This window comes from Ammospiza nelsoni, chromosome 6 (assembly GCF_027579445.1).
Source record: "Ammospiza nelsoni isolate bAmmNel1 chromosome 6, bAmmNel1.pri, whole genome shotgun sequence".
Lineage (NCBI taxonomy): Eukaryota > Metazoa > Chordata > Aves > Passeriformes > Passerellidae > Ammospiza > Ammospiza nelsoni.
This window is the reverse complement of record NC_080638.1, coordinates 10,479,645-10,504,159: the sequence shown is the minus strand read 5'-3', so window position 1 is coordinate 10,504,159 and position 24,515 is coordinate 10,479,645. Positions and strand designations below refer to the sequence as shown.

Genomic DNA, 24,515 nt, shown 5'->3' with positions numbered 1-24,515 from the left:
TGGAATATCACAGAAACATATGTGCTTTAAGTGACTTTCCATCTGGGCATCCCATTCTTCCTTGTAGGAGAAGTTACAATAGTTTAATTAACACACTTTGGGGCTACTTCTGGGCTGCTAAACTGTCTGTGCTCAGATACTCAAGATACCTAAAGATAAGTGGCTTAATCTGAGAGCACAGTTTGTCCCAGCATAGTGACAGAATTTGGGCTCTGTACAGCTTCATTCACAGTCAGGGCTCAGAGGTACCTGCTGCAAAGAAAATAAAATGAAAGCCAGTTTGTTTCTCAAATAATTTTGTTCCTTCGTGGTTCTTTTGAGGTAGAAACTCTGCGAAGAAAGGTGTGTCCCATGTGTTGTAAACATTTCATTGATTACTCTTTATTTGTGCTTGAAATGCAGAGCATTGGATGCTGAGAGAACAGTTTATTAAAGCAACAGGTACTTAAGTGTAGAGCAGAATTTTAAAATGCTGGTATTTCCCTCAACAAGCTGAAAAAGAATCATTGTGCACATTGAATGCAATGGTATCAGAATATGCTTATGTTCAGCTTTGTCATTTTTATCGTATCAATCATTGATGCTTCTGTGGTTTGAGATTTGCCTTTTGGCAGCAGCATTTTAATGGAGCTGAAAAGAAAGAAAAACCCTGCCATTTGGCATTAGAAAGAAAAAAATATTGGTTTTTCGTGCTGGTCATTAGCTGAGAGAGCAGCTGGAGCTTGAAATTCCTTTGTGTTCCTGTAGGAAGGCCAGAGCTGCTCCCTCTGCCGTGGTCAGCATGAACCAGGCTGGGCCTGTTGCAAGAACAGGTTTTATCTGAGCATATGGAAACTTCATTATTTTATCCCTAATATAATGTTTATCTAATCTATTAATATGAGACTATTTAAGTGTGGCTTTTTAGAGAGAGAGAGATGGGGTAGCAGATAACTTGATATGGAGACTTGAGTGACAATTGGGTTTTTTCATCTCCCTGTGCTGCAGGTGTCGGGGTTTAAACAAATATTGCTGGTGTCTTACTCAGGCATTTGCCATCTGGGCACAAAATCTGCAACTCTGTAGTTCACAGTCCATGAGAAATAGATATGAAACTCTGGTAATTTGACAAGTTGCTTTGTAGGAGGGCATTGGTTATGCCTCTGGCCTCCTGTTTGTGTTGGTATTTGACCACAGCATCCTCAGGGTGTCAGGGTAAGAGCTTTTTTCCATGTGTCCTGTCAGCATTGCTCTTGGTTAGGCCAAGCTGTGACCTGCTGAAAGATCTCCTGCATTCATATATTGAGGTTTGAATAATTATAGTTACTCTCATTTGAGATTCAGTAGAAGTTCATACACTGTAGCAGGCAAAGCAAGAGGCTGCTCAGCAGCACTGCTGGCACTAAAAGCAGACTTAATAGCTGGAATTTGTGGCATCTGCTGAGAAGCTCCAAATGTTGAAATGTAGTGCATGCGTGCTCTAAATTTAGGATATTTGAAAACTGAAAGAATTTGAGCTTGGCCAACTAAATCCACCTACCAGAATCCCAGAGTTAAGCTGTTGTGTCTGCCATTCCCAGTGCTGCTTAGGTTCAGTGATGATGCCCATTGATAGGATCATAAAAATCCCAGAGATAGAACCATAAAAAGAGTTTGAAATTAGGAGATTTCACAGTCTTAAACACAAAATGGAAGAACAGGATGTTTAAGATGATTTCTTGATTGGCATAGAAAGACTTCATTGCAACAGTTGTTTTCTTTAAATTCAGGACACGTCTGTTGCTTGTATTTCTCGTATCTGTAACTTTACATGGTGGTGTTTATTCAGTTTTTTAAGGCAAAATGCAAACATGGAACTCTATGCTTTCCACTAAAAAGCAGAAACAAATTAATTCACCACTGGAATTTTCTCTTCATTCTGCACAGCAACTCTTCAGTGTTTCAAGACAAGAACTGAGGAGCAGAGCAGAAGCTTCTTGAAGATTTAGGTGAAATGTGTTCATTGAGCAGTTTGCCTTTAGGACAGAGTGATGTCTTCCTGCAAAATAATAATTTAAAACTTTAAAAATGCCACAGTGGCATCTATTTGATCAGTGATGTTACTTCTCCTTCTGAACTTTGATTAATGGCAGATTTTGTGTCTTACATGGCACTATTAAAAAAGTCCTGTCCATTCATTCATAAATGCTACACCCCTGGGCTTTGAATACCCTTTATTTAAGCAAATGGACTCTTAAATTACATTATTGGGTGAGTGGGTACCTGATTTTAGAGCACACATTGCATTATTTCACCTAAGAGAGCTGCAAACCCTCATGTGTTGGTGTGTTCTTAGTGCCTTCATGCTAAATTAATTCCTGGAACATCTCAGATTCTAGGAAAGTGAAAAGCCAAAAGATTTCTTGGATTTTCATGAAGAAAGCACTGACATCAGCAGTGGGGTGACTGATGACACACAGTGTCCCTGCTCATAGGAGTGTGACATGGCACAGGAATGCCACATCAGTCAAGTCTGTACAAAAACAGTGGTTTCATCAACTTTTTCTTAGTCCTGAAAAGGGAAGAAGCATCTTAGAATCATCTTTTTAACCCTGAAATGTTTTGCCTCTAGATACCAGTATTCTGTAGTTTAAAATGTCTTATTTGAAACACTAATTAGGTTTTGGCTTGTGCTGGGATGTAAATGGGAAAGCTTTCCCTGTTTATTGTGAAAACCCCTTTGCTTCGGTAAGAATTGTCTTTGTTTAACAGAACTAACTTTTCCAGCTATAATTAATTGAACAGCTTTCAGTGTTCCAGAACTGCAGAAAAAAACCATTTCTCTTCCTGGCTCTTTGCTCACCCAGCTCTAACTGGGGAGCTCCGGGCAGTTTTCATGAGCGTGGCAACGCTCCGTGTCAGGATTTTACAAGTGGGCCCTGAAAACCAGTTCAGTGATTGAATCTGGCACATTGGGTTTGGCTCCAGAGCCAGCATATGCTTTTAACATATGCACATTGGCAAATCAGATTGAAATCATAACTAAAAGGGCTGCTGTCTCAATCCTGCTCCTGCTGCTGGGAATTATGTGTAATGGGCAAAAAAAATTGGGGAAGGAGGAGTCTGGGCTGTGGGTAGTGAAGAACCAGCTGACCCCTGGTAAATCTGCTTGCAGGTAGCTTGGGATATTTTTTTGTTTTGTTTTTGATTTGGTTTTGTTTTGTTTTTGTTAGTTTGCCAGTGTAGCTGCTGGAATGCACCGTAGGAGTTGCTGCTTGGTTTTTCTGCCCACAGGATCAAGGCTGATCCAAGAATAGCAGACACCCCACTCTGGCTCTCTGCCCGTGTTTATCTCTGACTATCACCTAGCGTGCTGCTACAGGCTCATTCCTTTCATGCGTTTAAATTGTGCCTCTGTCCTGCTCCAAAATGTACCAGTTTTTTCCTTTGCTGCTGGAATTGTTGGGCATGGCAAGGTTTTCCTGGATCAGATTCCTCAAGGCGAGTCCTGGCCACCAGGACTCCACATGTTGCACTGGTTGGATCTTGTCTGGAAGGTGTTTTGTGCTTGCAAACCAGAGCAGTCACTTTTTTGTAAGAGTTGGGAAAGGCCTGATCTGATGTAGATGGCCTGGCCAGAGCCACTGTTGGATTAATCATGGAATCAGGATAATGGGATGGTTTGGGTTAAAAGAGGCCTTAGAAGTGATCTTGTCCCACCACACTGCCATGGGCAGGGACACCTCCCTCTAGCCCAGGTTGCTCCAAGCCCTATCCACCTGGCCTTGGACACTTCCAGGGATGGGGCAGTCACAGCTTCTCTGGGAATCTCTTCCAGGGCCTCCCCACCCTCACAGGCAACAATTCTTTCCCAGTATCCCATCTGTCCCTGCCCTCTGGCAGTGGGAAGCCATTCCCTCTTGTCCTGTCAGGTCCCAAGTCCCTCACCAGGTCTCCAGGAGCCCCTTTAGGTGCTCCCTGGAGCCTTCTCTCATCCAGGCTGAGCAATGCCAGCTCTCCCAGGTGACATTGCTCAGCCTGGGAGAGCATCTCCATGCCTTGGAGCATCTCCATGGCCTCCACTGGACTCACTCTGTGTTCACTGAGGTCAGGACTGCAATTAGGTCCAGACACATGGAAGAATGGTTCATCCCCCAAATTGTTTGCTGTAGTTTTCACCTAATGAAGAGCTTTAGGGCACTGAGGAGTTGGGAGCCGCAGCAGGAGCAGGATTGGTGGTTTTCCTTCCTCTGCATTTCCTCCATGTCCATCAGGGCTCCAACAGCTCCGTGTGGGGCTGGGGGGACAGATGGAAATCTGTCGCATCTTGACCCCATAACTGTGACCATATTGTCATAGTTAAACTATCATGTATGTTTATCTGCCTCTTAACAACAACTGTATACATTTGAAGTTGGTTTTCATTATTTTCTGCCTCTCTAGAAACCTTCCTCCTGCCTCAGCTTTGCAGATGTTGCAAATATGTTTTTCTAATGAGACACATGGCACATTCCAGAGCAGCACCAGTGCTTGTTTCCAGCCTGAAAATGAAATCTTTTCCCTGTTGGTAAAGTAAGGTTTGTAAAATGCGATTACAATAAATAAACCATAGACTTGAGAGCTCTTTTTAAGTTTCATAGTGAGTTCCCAATGATTACTTCATGTTATTTTTTTAGTGAACTCAAATTTAATTTTTCCTTTGATTTGTAGCAACATGAAGTAAAACCTGTCTGAGGCTGCACCTTATTTTTAAGTGTGGTTTGCAAAGGATGGAAAAGGTGTTATTTCTGTCTGTGGGAAGAAGGATCAGAGCTGCCAGTTCTAGATTTAAACTACTCTTGTACCATTTTATATTCTGTATATAAAGAGGAAACTCTGAAGGCAGATTCAGTGGAGAAAGGATCCCAATAAATATAATATTAACCAGATGGCTTTCATTCCATTAGTGTCTGACTGCAGGATAACTCTCTAAACTCATGGCATAGCCAAGCCAAGGCCTTAGTAACTTGATAACGATCCACTAAAATTTGAGAACTCTTATCTTCTGAGATGTGAGCCAGTCATTGTTTTAAGGGAAGTCAGAAGAGCGCTTTTTGGGGTCAGTTGGATGTGGTTAAATTTCTTCTTCCTTTTCTGTAAGGATCTGGACTGTCTGCCTTGAAAGATGTTGCACATGTTGAGATGATCCTTGAATAGGGCCCAGCATGGTAATTCCTATTTTTTCTCCTGTAAATGTGGGAAGTTCTTGAAATTTTGTGAAATACTTTTGAATCTGTGAGGAATAGCTCCTGTGTGAAGCTGGTTGTATTTTGGAGCAACAATTTTGTGTTTCTTCTAAATCAACATCTCTGTTGTTATTTTATTCACATATAATTACATACTCTAAGATACATTTTTTTCCTCCCTGCTGCTTGAAGAGTGGTTTTAGTGTTTGAGAATCCAAATTGTAAATATGCCACTATTTTCCACATCAGTGTGCCATGGTTTAAGTTTTGGATACTCTGTCTTGCCTCAGAATCTTTTCCCTTCTCCAAGTAATGAGACTTCACTCTAATTTCTTTTTGACTCTGTTGCCATCCTTGGGATTTTTCCATCTGAGTGATTTTGAGCCATAGAATTTGATTCCAGCAATAAATTCAAATATTAGCTCACTGTACTGAAAACCTTCCCTTTTCATTTTTTAGTCCCTTGTAAAAATTCACACTGATCTTTAAAGATTTGGGATTCTTCTCTGCAGGAGCCTCTGTATAGTTCCTGTAAGTAAAATGTGGGGGTTACCATGGGCCCCTCCACTCTGACCATGAATATTTTGAGATCTCCACATGCTTTAGTTCACTCAGACCATTTAGAAGGCCTGGGCACAGGCAGGATGGAGACTGTGCCTGTGCAGCTCAGGCCCTGCTCAGGCTGCCAGGAGGGAGGTGAATTTTGCCATTCCCACCTGCTTCCATTAGGACAGGATTTTCTTTCCCACTTTAGAAGAAGGAGAGCCTTGTTTAGAGGAACAAGGTTTTTCTTTCTTGCTGTTGCTGTCACTGTTGGCTCCTGCTTTGTTTTGCTGTAGCAGAGCAGAAGGCAGTGAAAAATAGAGAAGAGGTGGGGCAACAGGGAAAATTATTTATTCCTCCTTTTTCCCTCCAGTTGGAAGGGGCTCTGAGCAGCCTGGGCTAGTGGAAGGTGTCCCTGCCCATGGCAGGGGGGTTGGAACATGATGAGCTTTCTCCACCCTAAACCATTCTATGACTGTGATTTTTCACCAGTCTTGTCACTGGATCCTCCTGGGGGCACAGCCAGGGGGAAGGAATGTGATAGAATGGCTGTTTTTGTGGGAAACCCCACTGTCTTCACCTGAGTTAGCAGGTGCTCAAAGCAGGGGAAGGATGATGTGATTTTCTAACTCCTCTGGAGTTCTTTCCTTTTTGCATACAATTAACTTCCCTTTGCCAAAATATCTTGATCCCAGTGCTCCTAGAAATCCCCAGAAGAGCCCACTTTGGGAAAGATTTCTTTGTGATGGACATCCCTGAAAGTCTGTGATCCCACAGCTCCTCCTCAGATGCTGCTGCATGTGCTCTCGACATGCCAGTCATGTCCAAAGCCATTCTAATGAAAGCACCTTTTCCAGGAAAAAGTTATCCTAAAACTTGCTGTAAATTCTTTGCCAAAAGCTGCTTGGCCTCCTCAGCTATGTCTAAATAAAACAATGTGGTTTAGCTCAAAGGAAGGGGGAAAGCCCATAATAAAGTCTGTTCTTTCTCAGAGCACTCTCACCCAGCTCCAAGGTGATCCCCTCGGGAGTGGCTGTCTTATTCCAGATGGAGGGAATTTCAGAGAACTTATGGGTGCAATATTGACAGCTCATGACAGTATCAGACATCAGTGTGATCCTTCACAAGGTGTACAGAAGAGGAGCAGTTCCTATTCCACTTCCCAGTCCTGTGCACATTCCCAGTTCACACTGGCATCACTCCAAAACAACTTCATGGCAAAAAAAAACGGGAAGAAGCCATGGTGGCATTGTGCTTCCAAGAAAACTGAGGGTCTGTGTCCCCAGTGAGCTGCTGCTGGAATATGACAGCTTCCCAAGGCTGGATCACTTCATGTGTGGAATTTAATGAGCTGCCAAACGCTTCTAAATGTCAGGAAGACCAGAGGAAAATGGCACCAGGCAGAACATGGCACAGGCAGGAGCGCAGAGACAGAAATTAATTCTTTAGCTTGCAGCATCTCCCAGTTAATTTTCCACTAAGGTTTCCCCCCCTTCCCCTGCTGCAGACTGTGAAATGATCAGTGATTCCTTGGGGGAAGATGGATGCCCAGGTTAAGGGCCACAGGGTTGAGAACAGCATTTTATTTTCTAGGAAATGAGTAATTTCATTTATTTTCTTAGTGCGATGTGACCCAGTGTTGGTGTTTGATTCAGCTGAACTGCACCTCTTCTTTCTGCTTCAATCCTGGGATAATGCTGCTTATCTGGTGAAGTGTCAGTGAGCAAAGGAAGATAAAGCTGTTCCCAGAGCATGGCCAAGTTGGGAGAAAGGAAATAATTGAATAAAAGCAGGGGAAAAGAGTAAGAAGCTTATATTCAAACTAAAAATTTTGCAGAGAAACAAAGTTTTTTCAGCAAAATTGAAGACATTATAGTGACCCTCGATAGAATAATGAATAATAAAGAATGATTTATCCAATTTGCACAGCAATGCCAGCAGTGGGGTTTGGAAAATCAGGACAGCAGGATGAGAGCATCCTTCCTGACACTGCTTTTTGCATTCCAATGTCTGCTCCCCTTTGGACACGAGGAGAACCAGGCAGTCTGAGCTGTCACTTTTAAAGCCTTTGGAAAAAAATCTGTTGAGATTAAAAAAAGAAACAGAAGGGGGAAAAAAAAGTTTTTCTTCTTGCTATTCCTCCCAAAGCACTTTTCCACATCCAAGGTCTGCTTGTGTGGAAGCCATTTATAACCTTGGCACATGTGGATTTTTTGCAGAGTGGAAATTCCTTCAAGATAGGTGTTATTTCTGGTGCAGACTCTGTGGCATTTGCTGCTGGCTGACCACAGGTTCTGGCTGCCCAGGCCTTGAGTCAGTCAACAGAGTTTGGTCAGGGCTCCTGCCCAGCGGTGCTCCCACCATGGGAGTGTCAGGGAAGCTGGGATGTGGCCTAAAGCTTTGTTTACCACAAAAGGTGGCAGATGGAATCTCTTGTAAGATGAGCTTTTCCAGTGCTCCTGAGCGTTCCCAATCTAAATATAATTTAATTCTGTATTTAGTTTTGATGCTTTTGGCCTCCTTGGCCCACCTCTCTGCCCTCACCACCTCTGTGGAACTTTGAATTCCATGCTAGAGGCTCTGCAGAGTACATAGAAAAGATAAATAATTATTTTGGCTCCTCTTTTAAGTACCTGCATTCAAAAAGTGTGAATGGCTCTTTTCCAGGCTGGATAAGAGCTGAAATTCTCTGGAGCAGAGAATTTGCTTAAAGGCATCTCCCAAATGCCTGTGGACAATTCCTGCTCTTCCCTTGGGGAGGTCAATCAGCTCTGAATTGGATGAGCTGGAATGATTCATCCCATCCCTTTCAGAAAGTCTTGGGAAGGATGAGCTGCTGGATGGTTCTTAAAGTGGTGATTGTTGCAATATCAGCAACCTTGATATTCTGATTCTTTGGCAGAAAAGTGAACTGGTAACAGGAGAAAGTCAGTGTCCTGTTAGACACACCCTGGCCCTGGGCAAGCCAGGATCCGGTGCTTAAAACACCTCTGGTTTTGTAGAAGCTGTTTCACAACTCAGAAGAAAAGGAAGAAGAGGAGAAGAGGGAAAAGTGGTGGGTGTGTGTGTAGAGTGATAAGTGGCCACGTTTCTGGGTGCACCTTGCAACTGGGAAAATGAGAACAGAACATATTTTTACAGAGTGGAGTTATTCCAGCCTGAAGGGTGTTCAAAGTCGTGATAAAGGGAGTTGTGCTTGTAAATCCCATTATGAATAAATGGTTTCTAAAGGGATTGGTGCAGCTCCCTCTTCCTGCCCTCACACATGTACACAGGCACAGCTTTGAAAAATGCCTTTCATGACTTCAACTGCTTTCATTAATGCCCAAATCAGTTCATATTCCCTCATATATATTTTTTTTCTCTCTGAACTTTGTAAAGGAATTGATCCTTTCTCCCCTCAGTTCATTTCTTTTGAATGGTTAAATGGCACAGGTTTTTGGTTTGGTTTTTTTTTCCTTTTTCCACAGCGTTAATGAAGTCGTTTCTGGGAATGGGAGAGGTGTTTTCATTACAGCCGGCACTTCCAAGCCTTCCACTGGGGTGGCAGGTATCCTTGGGGAAAAATCAAGCAAAATAGATCAGTCTGGCTGTATATTGAGAGGGTAGATGAGATGTGTTGTGTATGAGAGTATTATGGTAACTATACATTAATGTGTGATCTCAGTGCTGTGTTCATTCTTACAGCAGGAGTAAGGGGAGCTAATCACAAGCTGGTGCTGCTGTTATTACCTTATTTATATTCCTTTATTGCCTTGCAGCCCTTCATATTGAGTAAAACCTCATTCTTCCCCCAGTTCTGTGGTCTGGAGACTCAGGGGAGCAAAGCTGAGGGTCAGGTGGGCATAACTGAGCTCTGCATAAGAAAGGCAAAATGCAAAAAGCCGTGGGGATGGCAGTAATGTGAAGATTAATGGAGGCAGGACTGAATTTATCAAGGTTTGGAGTTGCAAACAGTCAAGGATATATGTAGCGTTCCTAGTGGAGGAGTGTAAAAACAATAATAAATAATAAATAATCCTGTGCCTATGGATTATTTAGAATAACAGACACAGCTATTACATAAACTGTTCGGGTGACCGAGGCTGAGACACCGTGACCTTACAGTCCAGTTTCCTTTATCCGTGCCAGGCTCCCCCTTGCACACCCAGGAACCCACCAAGTGCCCTGCAGCCCCAGCCCTTGTTCCCTAATGGATTTCTGCCCTCCCTCCACAGCCCCTTCATGCTGCTGCCGCCGCTGATGGAGTGGATGCGCGTGGCCATCACCTACGCCGAGCACCGCCGCAGCCTGACCGTGGACAGCGACGACATCAGGCAGACGGCCAGGCTGCTCCTGCCGGGGCTGGACTGCGAGCCACGCCAGCTCAAGTACGTGGGCTCAGCTTTGGGGAGCTCCTCTGGTCCTTGGAGCTTCTTAAAACTTCCCTCTAGTGGTTTTGGCTTGCCAAGTTGAGATTTCCTGGCCAATGTGCCAATTTGTGGGGTGGGTTAGGTGCTGGCCAATCACCAGCACAAAAATGGACAATATTAAACAGCAAAACCTCTTGCTGCTCCAAAAGAGGTGACAAATTCAGAAAGTCCCCTCTGTGGGCTGTAGCTCAGCTCACTTAGTCTCTTATCAGTCCCTCTGGTGCTGGAAATGCCGCAGCCCAGGCCACAGGTGGGAGCTGCCAGTGCTCAGGCACAGAATATTCCTAGCTGGAACAGAATATTCCTAGCTGGAAGGGACCCACAAGGATCATCAAGTTCAACTCTTAAGAACTAGCACCATGCTGTAAGCATGGAGCTAATCTCAGGGTCACACTTATCACTACATTTCCCACAAGCCAGATCTCTCTGTGCTGCACAAGCGATACATGTTTAACTTGCTGGTACTTCCAGAGATAAAGGAGCTTTGGCCAAACTCTGCAGCTGGGGCAGAAAGATTTTTTTGTCTTTCTGAAAGTTAAATATGAAATGCAACTATTTGGGTTCAGGGTTTTTCTGTGCCTCAGACTTAACTACAAACTTATTCTTTGCTTTATAAGGTAGCTTGAATGAAAGATCTAAACTAGCAAAAAAAAAAAGTTAATTCCAGATTGCATTTTTTGATCCTTTAAAGCAGTTATTTTGTATCCAGCATGTTCAGGGGGAAAGAAGGTCTTGAAACTGGTTGGTTTGTTTATTTATTTGTTTGTTTATTTATTCCTGACTTGCTGTAGGATAGGAACAATGTGCAAAGGCAAGTTCCATATCTTCAAAAACCTTTGTTTTTTTGAAGTTCACTAGATTTCAAATGGAGTCATTTTATTTCACTTTTTTTTTTTTTTAACATAATTCTTCTTTTTTTCTTTCTTCTTACTATTGTATAAAGTAATTACATGTTATTCTGGGTAACACTGTAAATTGTGATACCAGTTAGAACAAGATTATGGTAGGATTTTATGAGAGATTCATCCTGAATCTTCTGTGAGGTGATGAGTGGCCTGTTCCTCTGGCAGGCTGTCCAGGCTCTCCAGAGGAGGATGGCTGTGCTGAAAGCATCTCATTTATCAGAGGAACTTGGCAGGCTGATATCTCACTCACTGAGAGGTTGCTCAAGAGCCTGTGCTGGAAACCAGGCAGGTACTGTGGAAGGCATTCACCCCAAAATAACATCAAAGGGCTGAGCTCCCAGTGCCAGCCTCCAGCTTGGAAGTGATCCTTCAGTGAAGGAGACACACTTCCAGGTCTAGAATTCAGAAGAGCCTGAGCAGACAGCCAGAGGATTTACAGTAATCCCTGGGCTCCTTCCAGATGACATAAAAGTTGTCCTGATAGTCATCTAAAGGATAAGGATTTAGTGGATCCTCATAGAAATGTTAAAACATTTCCTTCAAGTGAGTTGCTGGAAAAGTGTTGAGGGTGTTCTCTGCCTAACTTTAATACTTAAAAAAAATTTTGATATATTTTTTGCGCAGAAATGACTAAGGATCCATAAATTTTTTTATGGTATCGGCACCATCCAGGAATTCTTTTGTCTTTCACAGACCTGAATGCTGCTTCAGCTCCTTCAGGAGACTGGATGCTAAAGCTGCTACTGAGAAATTCCAGCAGGACCTGGGCTTCCGCATGCTGAACTGCGGGAGGACGGATCTGATCAACCAGGCCATCGATGCGCTGGGCCCCGACGGGGTGAACACCATGGATGATCAGGTGTGCCACAGAACAAACCCTCACCGCCCCAAAACCCCCTGCATCAGCAGCTCCCTCCTTCCTTTCCACGTGGCAAATCAATACCAGCTCGTGTTTGTTGCCTCTCCAAGGGTTTTCTAATTCTAGCTTGTGGTTTAGTAGGCTGAAAATGCATCCCTTAAAACACAAAAAAATACGTCCCCACCCCACTGTCATGCCACCCCTCCAAAAAAAAGAAACCCATTAGAGCCTGGAGTGGATTGTTTATCAGCTGGAATGTCTGTTCTTCTTTGAATGGGCTGTCTCAGGCACTGATGGCAGGCAGGTTAACACAGGGGCAGTGAATGGAAAGTCTGATACATGCTGAGAGGATGTCAAAGCAAAGTGCTTTCTTTTCCAGTGACACTCTCCTCTGTCTCAACAGCCCAAATCCCGGCTGGGTTAGTGAGGAGTGACCAAAAGGTGTTTTTGTCTCATGGCTTTCGGGCTCAGAGCAGTTTGGAATACAAGACACAGTACTGAGGGCCCTGCCCCAGTGGCCTGGTGTCAGTCAGTGTTAGATTTGCTCATAGTCCATCATGCTGATGTGTCTGTTTATCCATTTTTAACTGTTCCCTGCTCAGCTACTCTGAACCACAGGGATTTGATAGTCCTGGGAGTCTCTGGCTGCTTCTGCTCATGCTGTCAGTCCCATCAAGTAACAGCAGAGTCTGTCCTCTGGGATATCATTCAATGCATGGAATTAGCTTTTAATTTAAAAAAAGGGGGGAAAAAGCGACCTCTCCTAAATAAACACTCGTTACAGCTGTCACAGCGAGGAGAATGAGCTGTCACATCTCTGGAACAAGAGGATATTGAGCAGTGGGAAGGGCTTGTGTTCAGGTAGAGAGGTTTTCTCACTGCCAGCATTTTACTGCAGTAACATTTCAGACCCAGCTCTGAACCTGTCACATCTTCCAAAGCACTTCCCACCATCCTACAGTTTTAAGGGAAGTGTGAATGTATACACAAATAGCAGAAGCTGCTCCTGGACATATCTGGGTGTATAGTTGCCTTATTTACAGGTCCAGTATCAGGAGCTTTGTGGTCACTGGGGTGGGTATCTCATCATAGATATTCACTTCAGTAAAGTGACTGAGGTCACAGATTTATATTATAAAGGTTTCCCACTTCCTCTTTATATTTTTTAAAATAAGCTTTTGCAGTTCCTGTAGCCCAGAGGCCACTCAATCTCTCAAATATTATTTTGTGATTTGCATTATGAGCCACTGTGCCCCAACACCTCAGACACTGGTAGCAGGACTGTCACTTCTTGCTGCACGATGTCCTCTACCTCTCACACAGCCAGCAAACTGGGAGCTGTCTGGCTTTTGTCAGCACAGAGGCTCCTGTGTGCAGCTCCTCGGGAAGGCTGAGGAGTTTCTGCTATCACTCACTGATGTCTTATCCTGTGGGTGGGATCCTCTTGCCTGCCCTGCTGTGAGAGGGGCAGCTCTGTGTCTTTGGCCCTCAGAAAATGTTTTGAGAACCAACAAAAAGGGCAGGATAGGCCCCCTCTGAAGACATAGTTTCTTGGAAATTCTCCACTTGACTCTGGAGCAACTCAGCTTTGTGTGCAAGCAAGTGCCTGCATGGCACTGCCCACCGCAGGCAGAGTTAAATCCAAGTTCTGAGAAGGAGCTCTGCCATAGCTGGAACAGGAAGCCAAAGCTGGACTTTGCCACCGGCTTGTTTTGCTCCCTTTGGAAAACAGAAAGACAAAGCCAGGTGCCCAAACTTGGGAAATCTGACTTGGGTATGATGGAGCTGCTGGATAATTTAATACAAAGGTTTTAGATCCAGGCTGAGATTTTGACTACTCCCAGGGTGTGAGCATGTCCAGGATGTTCAGACCCACTTGCCCATCTGTGTACATGGAAATCTGTGGAAAAGAACTCAGAACATGTCCTCAGAAACGTGAGTTTGGAGCAGGACCCTGTATTCAGTTCTGATGGGGACCAACAAGCACCCTGGTTTCAGGGGATTGGAGATGTTTAGGAGAACAGTCTCTTCTTTTCTTTGCAAGGAGCAAGAAGGAATTGCAAAACTAACATTCAAAATTTAAAAAAGGATAGTGTAAGTCTATACAAGTTTTAGAGCCCTGACTGGGGTTTGTGCCTGCAGACCCGTGATTTGAGTTCTCAGTTTATAATGAGTGTGGAGTCTCCCAAGCCCCACAGAAGCCAGAATATCTCACCCAGAAATATCCTCACCAATGGAAGTGCCCCAAAGCAGGAAACTGGGAGTTGTGGCTGCTTTGAAAAAACACCTTTACAGAGTCAAGAGCAGAATTCCTGTGTGAGAGATGTAATTCCATTTTACAGTGCAGCTCCATTAAGGATGAAGCTCTGTTATTGCACACTGAGCTGCGGAGATGCTGCCTGTAAAAAATTCAAATGCCTGCAATAATTAAGGGGAGGGGGCAGGAAAGCTGTGGGATGTGAGCAGGAATGGATTTTACCAGGCCATTTCCTTTCTGTCCTTGGCTACTTCAGGAATGAGCTCTGTAAGTAAGGCTCATTTTTCTCATAATTCATCTCTGAGCCGTCATGGTTTGCTGGTTAAGTAGAGGGAGGGAGATTTATGGGATTGAAATGCTGAAATATTGAGGCAAATAGGATTTTAGCAATGGGGAGAAGTTGCCAAATAAATTCATCGTCTGTATTTTTGTGTTGCTTTCTGCCTTCAGTTCATTTGGCTACAAATGAGCCAAGAAATGGCATTTTTTTGTTGGCAGCCTTGGGAAAGCTGGAGAGTTGTGAACAATACAGGGCTAGGATTTTCAGTGATCCTTTTTGTGTTCTTTCAGCCTTGTCCAGTGATGTTTGTCCAGGTCATTTTCCAGTATCAGTTGTGCCCACTCTGCATAGAAATCAGAAATGCTTTATAAATACATGTATGCTGTCCCTACACACACTTTGTAGGTTAAGATTCAAACTGGCTGTGTCCATGACAGTGTCACTGTTGGTAGGGATAGAAAGATAACTTTGTTTTTGTTTTTATTTGTTGTTTTCTTTCTGAAGGGTATGACCCCCCTCATGTACGCCTGTGCTGCTGGAGATGAAGCTATGGTCCAAATGCTTATAGATGCTGGAGCAAATTTAGATATACCAGTGAGTAACCCTCTGCCCATAATTATCCAGCTGTAAACTAACAGGAGCTCTAAAATCTCTCCTAGCAACTGAAGGCTTCAGTCCTGAAGCTTCAAGAAAGCATTTCTCCCTAAAACCATCACTTCAGGGATTTGGGAGGGGGGAGGAAACCTTCCAAACACCTTGGAGTACTCAGTGGCTCCAATTAGGATTGGCACTGGCAAGTCTAATGGGCAGGGGAGGGGGAGGGAAGGAACTGCCACAGGGAGAAACCAGGGAGCCCATTAAAAGTCCCAGGGGATGGGGCAGAGCGAGTGGTGGTCACAGTGTTCCCCAAGTGGCCCAAGTCCCCATTCCCTGGGTCTGTCACTCACAGAGGAAGAGGCTGGCTCTGTAGAAGGCAGGGGAGGAAGGCAGGCAGGCTGCAGTGGGTAATGAGTGCTGCTTCCCTGCTCCAGGTGCCCAGTGGCTCTCCACGATACCCCTCGGTGCATCCCGACAGCCGGCACTGGACTGCGCTCACCTTCGCTGTGCTGCACGGCCACATCTCCGTGGTACAGGTGAGATTCCAGCCAGGAATCCTTCCAGGAGGCACAGGGCACTGAAATGCAGCCCTGGGAGCCCTTGTTCCCAGCCTTCCTGAGCCTCCTAAACACCAGTGAAAAAACTGCCTGCTGTTTAAAACAAGGAGAATGAAAATTAGTGACATAATTCCTAGTAAGGCTTTGATAACAAAGCACAGCGTGTTTCTATATTTTTCTTTGGTTTTAGTGTTGCTCACTGCTCCTAAAACAATGCTGCACAATCATTTCTTTAGTTTTAAATAAACTTGTGCTTCACGTGGAGTCGTTGCAGGTTGGCTGTTTGATCGGGAGCTTTATAACAGTAGATATTAATTGGTTTATAAATTTACATGCAGAAATCCAGTGTGTGCTGATGTCTGCTTTAATGGCAGCAAATCATCTGTAACTTCCTTCATAATCCTTGAGAACTGCATGAGCAAGACTTAAGCTGTTGTGGGATTTGAGCCTGTGGCATCCTCCCTGCTCCCTTTTTTGTGGAATTATCACAGGGGGCAGCAGGATGGGGTGGAGCCCCAGAAATGCTACCCAGACTTCCAGGGGAATGAAAAACTGATCACAGCAGACAATCAATTGCTGTTGAATTTAATTTACCTTCTGCTCAAAGGGAAGGAGTAAAATTAAAAAAAAATAAAAATGTAAGTAAATGGAGGCTGCACACACTCATCTTTTGTTTGTGTACATTTGTACATAATTATAAAGATTAGATTCCACCTGGCAAACTGCCCAGGTAGCCTTTGGTATTCCAGAGGTTGGACAGCCTTAATTTATGTGTGAGATACAAGTTTGATTCTCCCAGGAGATGAAGCCAAGTGAATCAAAGCTCCTGTTGTGTACTGCAGTGCCCACAGTCGTGGAAGCATGGAATATCCTGATGGATACACACACACAGGGCTGATCCTCCCTGCCAGCCCCTGCCAGCCCTGCTCTGGTTTTTCCAGAGCCTTCTGCCAGCCCCACCTGGCCATAAAGCATCCCCATCACCCTGGCACCTTCTCCCCTTCACTTGGAGGGGGCTCTTTCCCTCACAGCAGCTCTGAAAGCAGGTTCTGTGTGACAGTCCTGCAGCTGCCAGGCCTCCCTACACAGGCTCCAGAGCTATGACCAGCCTGGTAATTCCCTGGGGGAACCATGCTTCCTGTGCACAGCATGGAGCTAGGATGGACTTCCTGCTCTGATTGCAGAGCCCTTTGGGGTTGGAGATTCCAATTGCACAGCCACGACCATAAAGGAGATTAAAAAAGGAGGACGTGCTCTCCAGATGGGCCCTCCTCACTGGTTCTCCTTTCTAACACCTAGCCCTGGCTGCTTGGTCCTTCTGAACTGCTCTTTTCCCAACTCCCTGTCTTTCCTGTGCCCTTGCAGCTGCTCCTGGATGCTGGTGCCCACGTGGAGGGCTCTGCCGTGAACACTGGGGAGGACAACTATGCTGAGACCCCCCTCCAGCTGGCCTCAGCTGCAGGTGAGCTCCCTGTGGCCTCAGCACTCTCCATCTCTTCCTGCCACCAGCCTGATGGGCCCCAAGTATCTGTTTTATCTTGTCCCACTCTTGACTTCTCCCCAGAGCCTGCACAGCAGAGCTGATGGCACCAACTCCTTCACTCAGCACTGTCAAGGAACATAAACTGTCTAGTCTGGGCATGTCTGTGGGCCTAAGCAACACCCAGATGTGAAAAATTAACAAGTTTCCATTCAGCCTGAGGAAAAATAACTGTTATATAAAGAAATTTGGTTTATTAATGCTGGTAAAAATTCTGCATTTCTTATAGCGGGCTGTCAGGAGCTGAACATTCTCAGAACAAGTCTGTGCTGGCCTTGTTTGTCAACACTTCTCACCTCAAAGTGGTTTTAGTTTTTTTCCTTTTGTTTCTTTCTCTGTTATCTTTGTGCTTTTATGAAGAGGAGTGGCTGGCTTGCTGTGTTCCAAGCTTTATGGAAAGGATAAAAAAGGCCTCTTCCTCTCCCAGTGACACCCAGTGCTGGATGTCCTGCCACCACTCCCTACTCCCTCTAATGGGAACGGAGCCAGGGAGTCCTGCCTGTGGCCAGTCCTGTGTTTTGTGCTTCCACAGAGGGACCATGCTGATGTTCCTGTCCTTTTTCCCCAGGGAATTATGAGCTGGTCAGCCTGCTGCTCAGCAGGGGCGCTGATCCACTGCTGAGCATGCTGGAAGTCAACGGGATGTCATCGTCACTCCACGAGGACATGAACTGCTTCAGCCACTCAGCAGCACACGGCCACAGGTAGTGCTCTGCTCCTGCTCACAACAAGACCTTTTTGCACTCTGGGTGTTGCTGTGTGTCCTGTGGGACTTTGTGACCCAAACCCCTGCCTGTGCAGTTCAGCAGATGGGATTAAGACTCTCCTGACAACAAAGAACAAAGATCTTTGTTTGCTGTTTCTTGTCCTTACACTTGCTGGTCTGGCTCTGCAGCGCTGAGAGTGAGCTGGTTTTAAGCCCCACATCAGCAGACCAAGTCCCACCTACACCTAAGGTGGGACTCTCATCGTGGGACTCTAATCTCATAGGTTACGAGATCAGGGTTGTGAGATCCTGGTTCATGTTCTGAGATGGAATCTAATCAGGTTGAGGTGGCAAGAATAATTTACAGCAGAGCCTGGGTGTCTGCATCTCTGGTTTTTGGGTGGCCAACCAAGAGGTGAATCATTAAACAAGCCAGCCTGGGCTCTCCAACCCTGTTTTCAGGGTGGTTGTTCAGAAATAAGACATTACTTGCAAGCTTCTCTGTGTTCCCAGAAAAAACATTAGTGAGATCCAAGCTTGTTCTGCCGTAGGATAGGATGGGGTGATCCTAAAGCTGGGTCCTTAAATAAGCTGAATTTAGCCCCAGGGTGTGGTGTGGGTGCAGGGAGAGCAGCGGCTGGTGGCAGTGCAGCAGCACAGGGAGTGCTGGGTGGCCCTGCTGGGCTGGGGAATGTCTGGAGCAGCTGTCCCCAGCTGGCTCAGGGACACCCGTGATGCAAACTCCCCAAACAAGACACAAACAGAAAAGTCTGTTTCTTGCAACTGCCGTGTGAAATTCCAAACAAACCCCCCGTGTGAGGAGTATAGGCCATGTTTCTGCCCTTGCTGAGGGGCACCAGTTTCTAGGATGTGGGGTAGGGAAGGACAAGTGGTTTCCATACTGCTCCACAGTACCAGCTGTCTTTGGGAAGGAAATTACTGTTTACTGAGCCGGATCCCTAATCCCAAATCCCCACAGTCCTGTGTGAGTTGTTGAAATTTCCTTTGTCAGTAAGCGAAACCTCTCGTCCTGCTCAGGAACGTCCTGCGCAAGCTCCTGAGCCAGCCGCAGCAGGCCAAGGGGGACGTGCTGTCCCTGGAGGAGATCCTGGCCGAGGGGGTGGAGAGCGACACCTCGAGCCAGGGCAGCTCCAGCGAGGGGCAGGTGCGGCTGTGCAAGACGCGCATGAAGGCGCTGCAGGAGGCCATGTACTACAGCGCCGAGCACGGCTACGTGGACATCACCATGGAGCTCAGGGCCCTGGGTGAGCTCTTCCTTCTCTGCACTGTGCACATAAGGCATAGAAACCCTCCTTCTGCCTCTCTCACTTAGAAGAGCAACAACTGCAAAGCTGTGTAATCTAAATTTTAAAAGTGTTTAAGGCTCCTCATAAGTTTGGGTTCTTTTCAAATTCCTGCTGCTCTGGGATGTCCCTTACCCTTGGCTGGATCTTCTGTTCACACGTATCAAAAGGAAGGGGCATCTCTCCCTGTCAGATACTTACACCTAAAATTCACTCTATCAATGGTTTAAGGTGAAGGAACTAAACTGATCTCAAGGTAGGAGAGATAAAAGCTTTGAAGCTTGTGTGTAACTGGGAGAAAAGACCTCACACCACAGTTGTGTGGCATTATGTATCCTTACAACTTCAGTTCAAATTTGTCTTGTGGTTTTGACTAACCATGAAGCTCAGAACAAAACAGAGCGTCTCTGATCCTTAAAAATCAGCAGAAATTTCCAATTTATGATCCTGGTGCCAATCCTTTGCCACTTAACCTGTCAGTGACCCAGTTCAGTCACCTTTAATATCAAGATAAAAATCTATCTGCTGTTAGGATGTAGGTAGAGCTACTTCAGTGCTGCCAAGTGTTAGTAATAGGAGCAGGATAATCTCCTCACAGGCACTTCAGGAAATCATTTTTCACTGTCCCTTTTCCCTGTGGCTGCAGGAGTGCCATGGAAGCTCCACGTGTGGATCGAGTCCCTGCGGACAACCTTCTCCCAGTCCCGCTACTCCGTGGTGCAGACCCTGCTGAGGGAGTTTGTCACCATCAAAGAGGAGGACTACAATGAAGAGCTGGTCACTGAGGGGCTGCAGCTCATGTTTGACATCCTCAAAACCAGCAAAGTAAGTCAGAGTTTTATAACTGTGCCAGAGCTGAGTATTCTGGGGTTTCATTGTTGTTGTGCACAACAGGAAAAAGGGAATGGCTGGGCAAAGTCCCTTGGAGCTATGGCATGGAAATGGCCCTGGAAGCATTTATCTAAATTCATAAATAGCCCCCAGACAGTCCTCAAACATACATCTGGGGCAAGCTCTGCAGCTCTTTATACCTCCATAACTCCATAGATATTGTAATTCTGCCTTAATTTAAAGCTGTGGGGAGGTAACTCTTGTGGGGTGCAGTTGCTGCAAGCCCCAGGTGAGCCCTTACAGCACATTTGGAACCTGCTAAATGATGAATTGCTGATCCCTGTTCCATGCTCCTCACAGAATGATTCCATCAACCAGCAGCTGGCATCCATCTTCACCCACTGCTATGGCAGCAGCCCCATTCCCAGCATTCCCGAGATCCGGAAGACTCTGCCAGCTCGGCTGGGTAAGGTGCTCACCTCAGCAGTGAGCTTCTTTTGGTTGCTGCTGGGGTGGGGGTTTTAATTTGTTTGCTTGGATTTCTTCTCTGAAAAGCATGGACAGTATAAAAAAAAAAAAAAGTGCCACCTTTTTTTTTGTCACTTTACCCAACAGATCCTCACTTTCTGAACAATAAAGAAATGTCTGATGTAACTTTCTTAGTGGAAGGAAAGCTCTTTTATGCACACAAAGTCCTGCTGGTTACTGCATCTAACAGGTGAGTCACTAACCATAATGAATCCACAATGAATAATGAATCCAGCCATGATTGCCCCTGAAATCATGTGTGGTAGATGGAGTGTACATATCAAGCCATTCCCTGCCTTCCCATTCCTTCTCCCAGAGTTTGCAGGGAGAGCTGCACTTGCTCCAGCTTTCACACTGACCTGGTGCACTTGCAGTTTGCAATTTCTTTCTCTGTTCTTGGCATAGAAACAGGGTCTGCCACCTATCACAGGGTGGGATTAGATCAGATCCAGCCAATTTACAGTTTTAAATTGTCCCTGAACGAATCATCATCAAATTAAAGAAAATGTTTCAATTTTCAGCTTGCAAAGAACAAGGAGGGATCTTTGTTTTGCCCTTGCTGTTTGTGATGAGTGTGTGGCACACTAATACAGTTAAATCAAGTCTTTTCAATTAAATCTGTTTAAAACCATTCCCAGGTTCAAGACACTAATGACCAATAAAACAGAGCATGATGGCCATGGCAGCAAGACTGTAGAAATCAGTGATATGAAATACAACATTTTCAAGGTATGGGACTTAATCCAACTCTTTCTTTATTCTTTTTCATCTTTTTCTTTCCTCAACTACTTGAAGGTAAGACAAACCTAAGTAGTAATATCATAAGTAGATAATAAGTAATACCATAATTAGGTAATATTACAAGTGGAAATGGAGTACCTTTCAACAGATCTGAATTTAAGGAGTTTTCTGAAATACCCTTTTACCAAAGTTCCAGCCTTAAAACAGACTCTTCCAGTCTACATTCTTATTGTCTTCCTAGGCAGCTGACTTCTCCATAATGCAGGAGAAACTAGTCTTCTACTGAAAAGTAGTTTTATACTTTTAACACACCATTTTCATACTTTTTACACCACCATTTTTATGCTTTGCTAAGCAAAAAGTAACTTATTTACAGCAGGTGCATTGCCAAGCATCATATTAATTCAAATCAGATGATAAGAAATCAATGGTGTCCCTGTCAAGAAAGGCTCAGAACTGAGAATTGTGCTTTGCTTTTATGACATTTCCGTATTTAGTGGAGGAACAGGGAGATGTGAAGTGCAGAATAGGTCATGTCACTGTTTCACTAATGGGTTGAGGCTTTTTTTTCTCTTTTTATAAGCAAACAAACCTGGTCTGTTGGTCAGCAGTGCTGTTATCCCACTAGAGGGAAATAAGTTGACCGTGAGAACATCTTTGTTCTGCTTGTAAGGGGCTGTACAAGTTTTGTGTTGGACAAGTGACATCCAAATTTTGCAGCTTCAAGCCACAACAGAGAAGAAAATCTAACTGAGTATTGAAATAAGCTTCCTTAACAGCATTTGTACATCAAAAGGTTTCTAAAGATAAACTTGTGCTTCAGTGGAGGGAGAGAGACAAATCAGAAAGATTTGGAACAGTGCAGTATTTGACAATTTGATGGTAAATACAGTCAGAGGGGTTAAGGAGAGGCAGGCTCAGGTAGGGTGGAGGACGCTGAGGCACCAGAGATGTGGGTCCTGCGCTGCATGTAACTCTGTTAAACAAGGCAATCTCACAAGGACCAGCTCAGTTTTGTTCCCAGCCCTGTTAGGAATGGCAAGCAGAGCTTGCAAGCCCCACACAGCACCCAGGACATTTCTGTGATCCAACAGCAGATCCATTCCCTCCCCTGACGCTGCCTGGGCTGGGGGTGGCACATGCAGATCAAAGAGCAGGAGCTGCCTCTTGCTCTCCCTGCAGACAATTAATGCCTTTTCCTCCGGGCTTGGAGAGGGGCTGGAAGCTGATTAGAAGCCCAGCAGGGATGTGAGTGGCTGGGAGGTCCCCGGGATGCTCACGCTGGGCTCGCTGGCAGCTCCGCACGTGACCGGTCTGCCCGGCTTCAGCAGCCCAGATCCCAGACAAGGACAGTGGTGTTGCTGAGAGACACACTGTCACCCTCAGCCCAAGGTCCCCAGCAGGGCCCTTTTCAGGGCCCAAGAGAAAAAAGGACTGCTAGAAAGCAGCAGATTTGCTACGCCAGGGAGTGAGAAAAAAGCCACCAGCGGAGGTGAGAGCCGGCACAGGACACGATTCCTGTCTGCTCAGGAAGGGGAGCACAGCCATCAACAGCCCCTTGTGACTGCCCTGATAACTTCATGCCTGGCCTTCTTCCCATTCCAGATGCTGATGCAGTATTTATACTATGGAGGGACAGAATCCATGGAAATTCCCACCACTGATATCTTAGAGGTGAGAGAGCTTTTTCTTCCAAGTCTTGCCAAGTGCGCTGGGGCATAAAACAGAGTTGAAAGGCAAAATCCAGGAGCTAACAGCAGGCTCCCATTCAGTCCAGGAGCATATTTAACGCTTGGAAATGAGCTTTAAAATTTCAAAACATCGCTGCTTGGTGTTTCTGTGTCGTGCTGACAGAAAGGAGAGCAAATATGCTTGTGGGAGGAGCTTTGCTAAGAGGCAAATGTGTCAGTCTGTCACTTCAGCATGGAGCAGCCTTTTTGCTGTTTGATGAGGACTTGGCCATTAAAACAGCAAGTCAGAGACTCTTCAGAGAGGAAATCATCCATCCTGTTTGCCTTCCCCAGGCCTTTCAAGCCTCATGATCTCAAATAGCCTCTCTCTTGTCCCCATAGCTGCTGTCGGCTGCCAGCCTGTTCCAGCTGGACGGCCTCCAGAGACACTGTGAAATCCTCTGTGCCCAGACCATCAGCATGGACAACTCTGTCAACATCTATAAATATGCAAAGGTAGATCCAACCCCCCCTGGTTTGAGAACCCCAGTGAGCAGCCTGTGTGCTGCTGCTGCTAACTAAAAACCCCAGGTGGGCACCCTCCCTGCAGGTAACTCCTCCCAGCCACAACACGAGGGAGATGATTCCCAGCTCCAGGCTGGAAAGTCCTGCACAGCCCCGGTGTGTTTTCTTGTCTGGAGCAATCATGGATGAAATGGATGGGGGATCCCTGCAGAGTAGGGGAAAGCTGTCTTAACGGGCTGATACAGCAACATCAGCAAATCCTGAGGGATTCAAGTCCTGGGAGCAGCAGGGGCAATTGATCACACCACAGCAACTACAGAGTGAACCCTTTCCTGGCACCCCTGCTGCTAGAAAATATTCTTTTCAGCTCCAAAAGGAACATAAAGTCTGTTGTGTGACAGATACACACCTCTGTAGCAAATAACATAAATCAGAGAAATGCTCTGCTCTTCCTGGAATTTTGCAGGATCTCCTTTAAAGACAAGGAGAAAACTGCACAGAGGGCTGATAATGATTTTTTTCCCACTGTGTGTGTATTGTCCCACTGATGTTTTTCAATTTTTTTCTCACATTGGGTTGGTTTCTTTCAGACCTAAAATTTAACAGTGTGCAGTGGTAAAAAGGGGAAACAGCATTCCCTACTGGCCATTATGTACTTTTCCTTAAATTATTATTTGCACAGAATTCCCAGGAAGAGGCTGTGTGTGCACAGAGCTTCTTAATATTGAATTTGAGTTTCGTTGTTCTTGTTACTGATGCTGAAGCAAAAGGAGCCAGGTCCCGGGCAGAAATCACCTCGTGGTGGTTCAGGAGTGCAGCATCCGTGTTCTCCTGTGTTCAGCCCCTCCCTGATGGGCTGAGGCTCCCGTCCTGTGACCCGTGTCCTGATTGCCCTGAGCCCTGCTCACCATCTGCCAGCACAGCAGCGTTGTTGTGTGTGTGCTGTGGCTCAGCCAAACAGGTACCTTGGCCACCTCATCAGCCAGCTGCTCTGCTGCAGGAAGGGAAGGGGCTGGAGTGCAGGCCAGCAGCTCTGCCAACAGCAGGCCAGCAGGGGAAGGAATTAAAAAAGCCTGG

At 45.5% G+C, this 24,515-nt stretch overlaps 1 protein-coding gene across 2 annotated transcripts in view; it reads left to right on the top strand.

The window, feature by feature from the left end:
• The window catches only part of ABTB2 (ankyrin repeat and BTB domain containing 2), a 114,398-nt gene that overhangs the window by 87,901 nt on the left and 1,982 nt on the right, over positions 1-24,515 (top strand). For both annotated transcript variants that reach the window (XM_059475055.1, XM_059475054.1), the window contains exons 4-16: positions 9,944-10,096; positions 11,737-11,902; positions 14,944-15,033; positions 15,471-15,572; positions 16,959-17,055; positions 17,702-17,837; positions 18,878-19,104; positions 19,790-19,968; positions 20,335-20,440; positions 20,590-20,692; positions 21,141-21,231; positions 22,849-22,917; positions 23,316-23,429. In XM_059475055.1, coding sequence (XP_059331038.1) covers positions 9,944-10,096; positions 11,737-11,902; positions 14,944-15,033; positions 15,471-15,572; positions 16,959-17,055; positions 17,702-17,837; positions 18,878-19,104; positions 19,790-19,968; positions 20,335-20,440; positions 20,590-20,692; positions 21,141-21,231; positions 22,849-22,917; positions 23,316-23,429 — 1,633 coding nt within the window. The remainder of the gene's footprint in view (positions 1-9,943; positions 10,097-11,736; positions 11,903-14,943; positions 15,034-15,470; positions 15,573-16,958; positions 17,056-17,701; positions 17,838-18,877; positions 19,105-19,789; positions 19,969-20,334; positions 20,441-20,589; positions 20,693-21,140; positions 21,232-22,848; positions 22,918-23,315; positions 23,430-24,515) is intronic.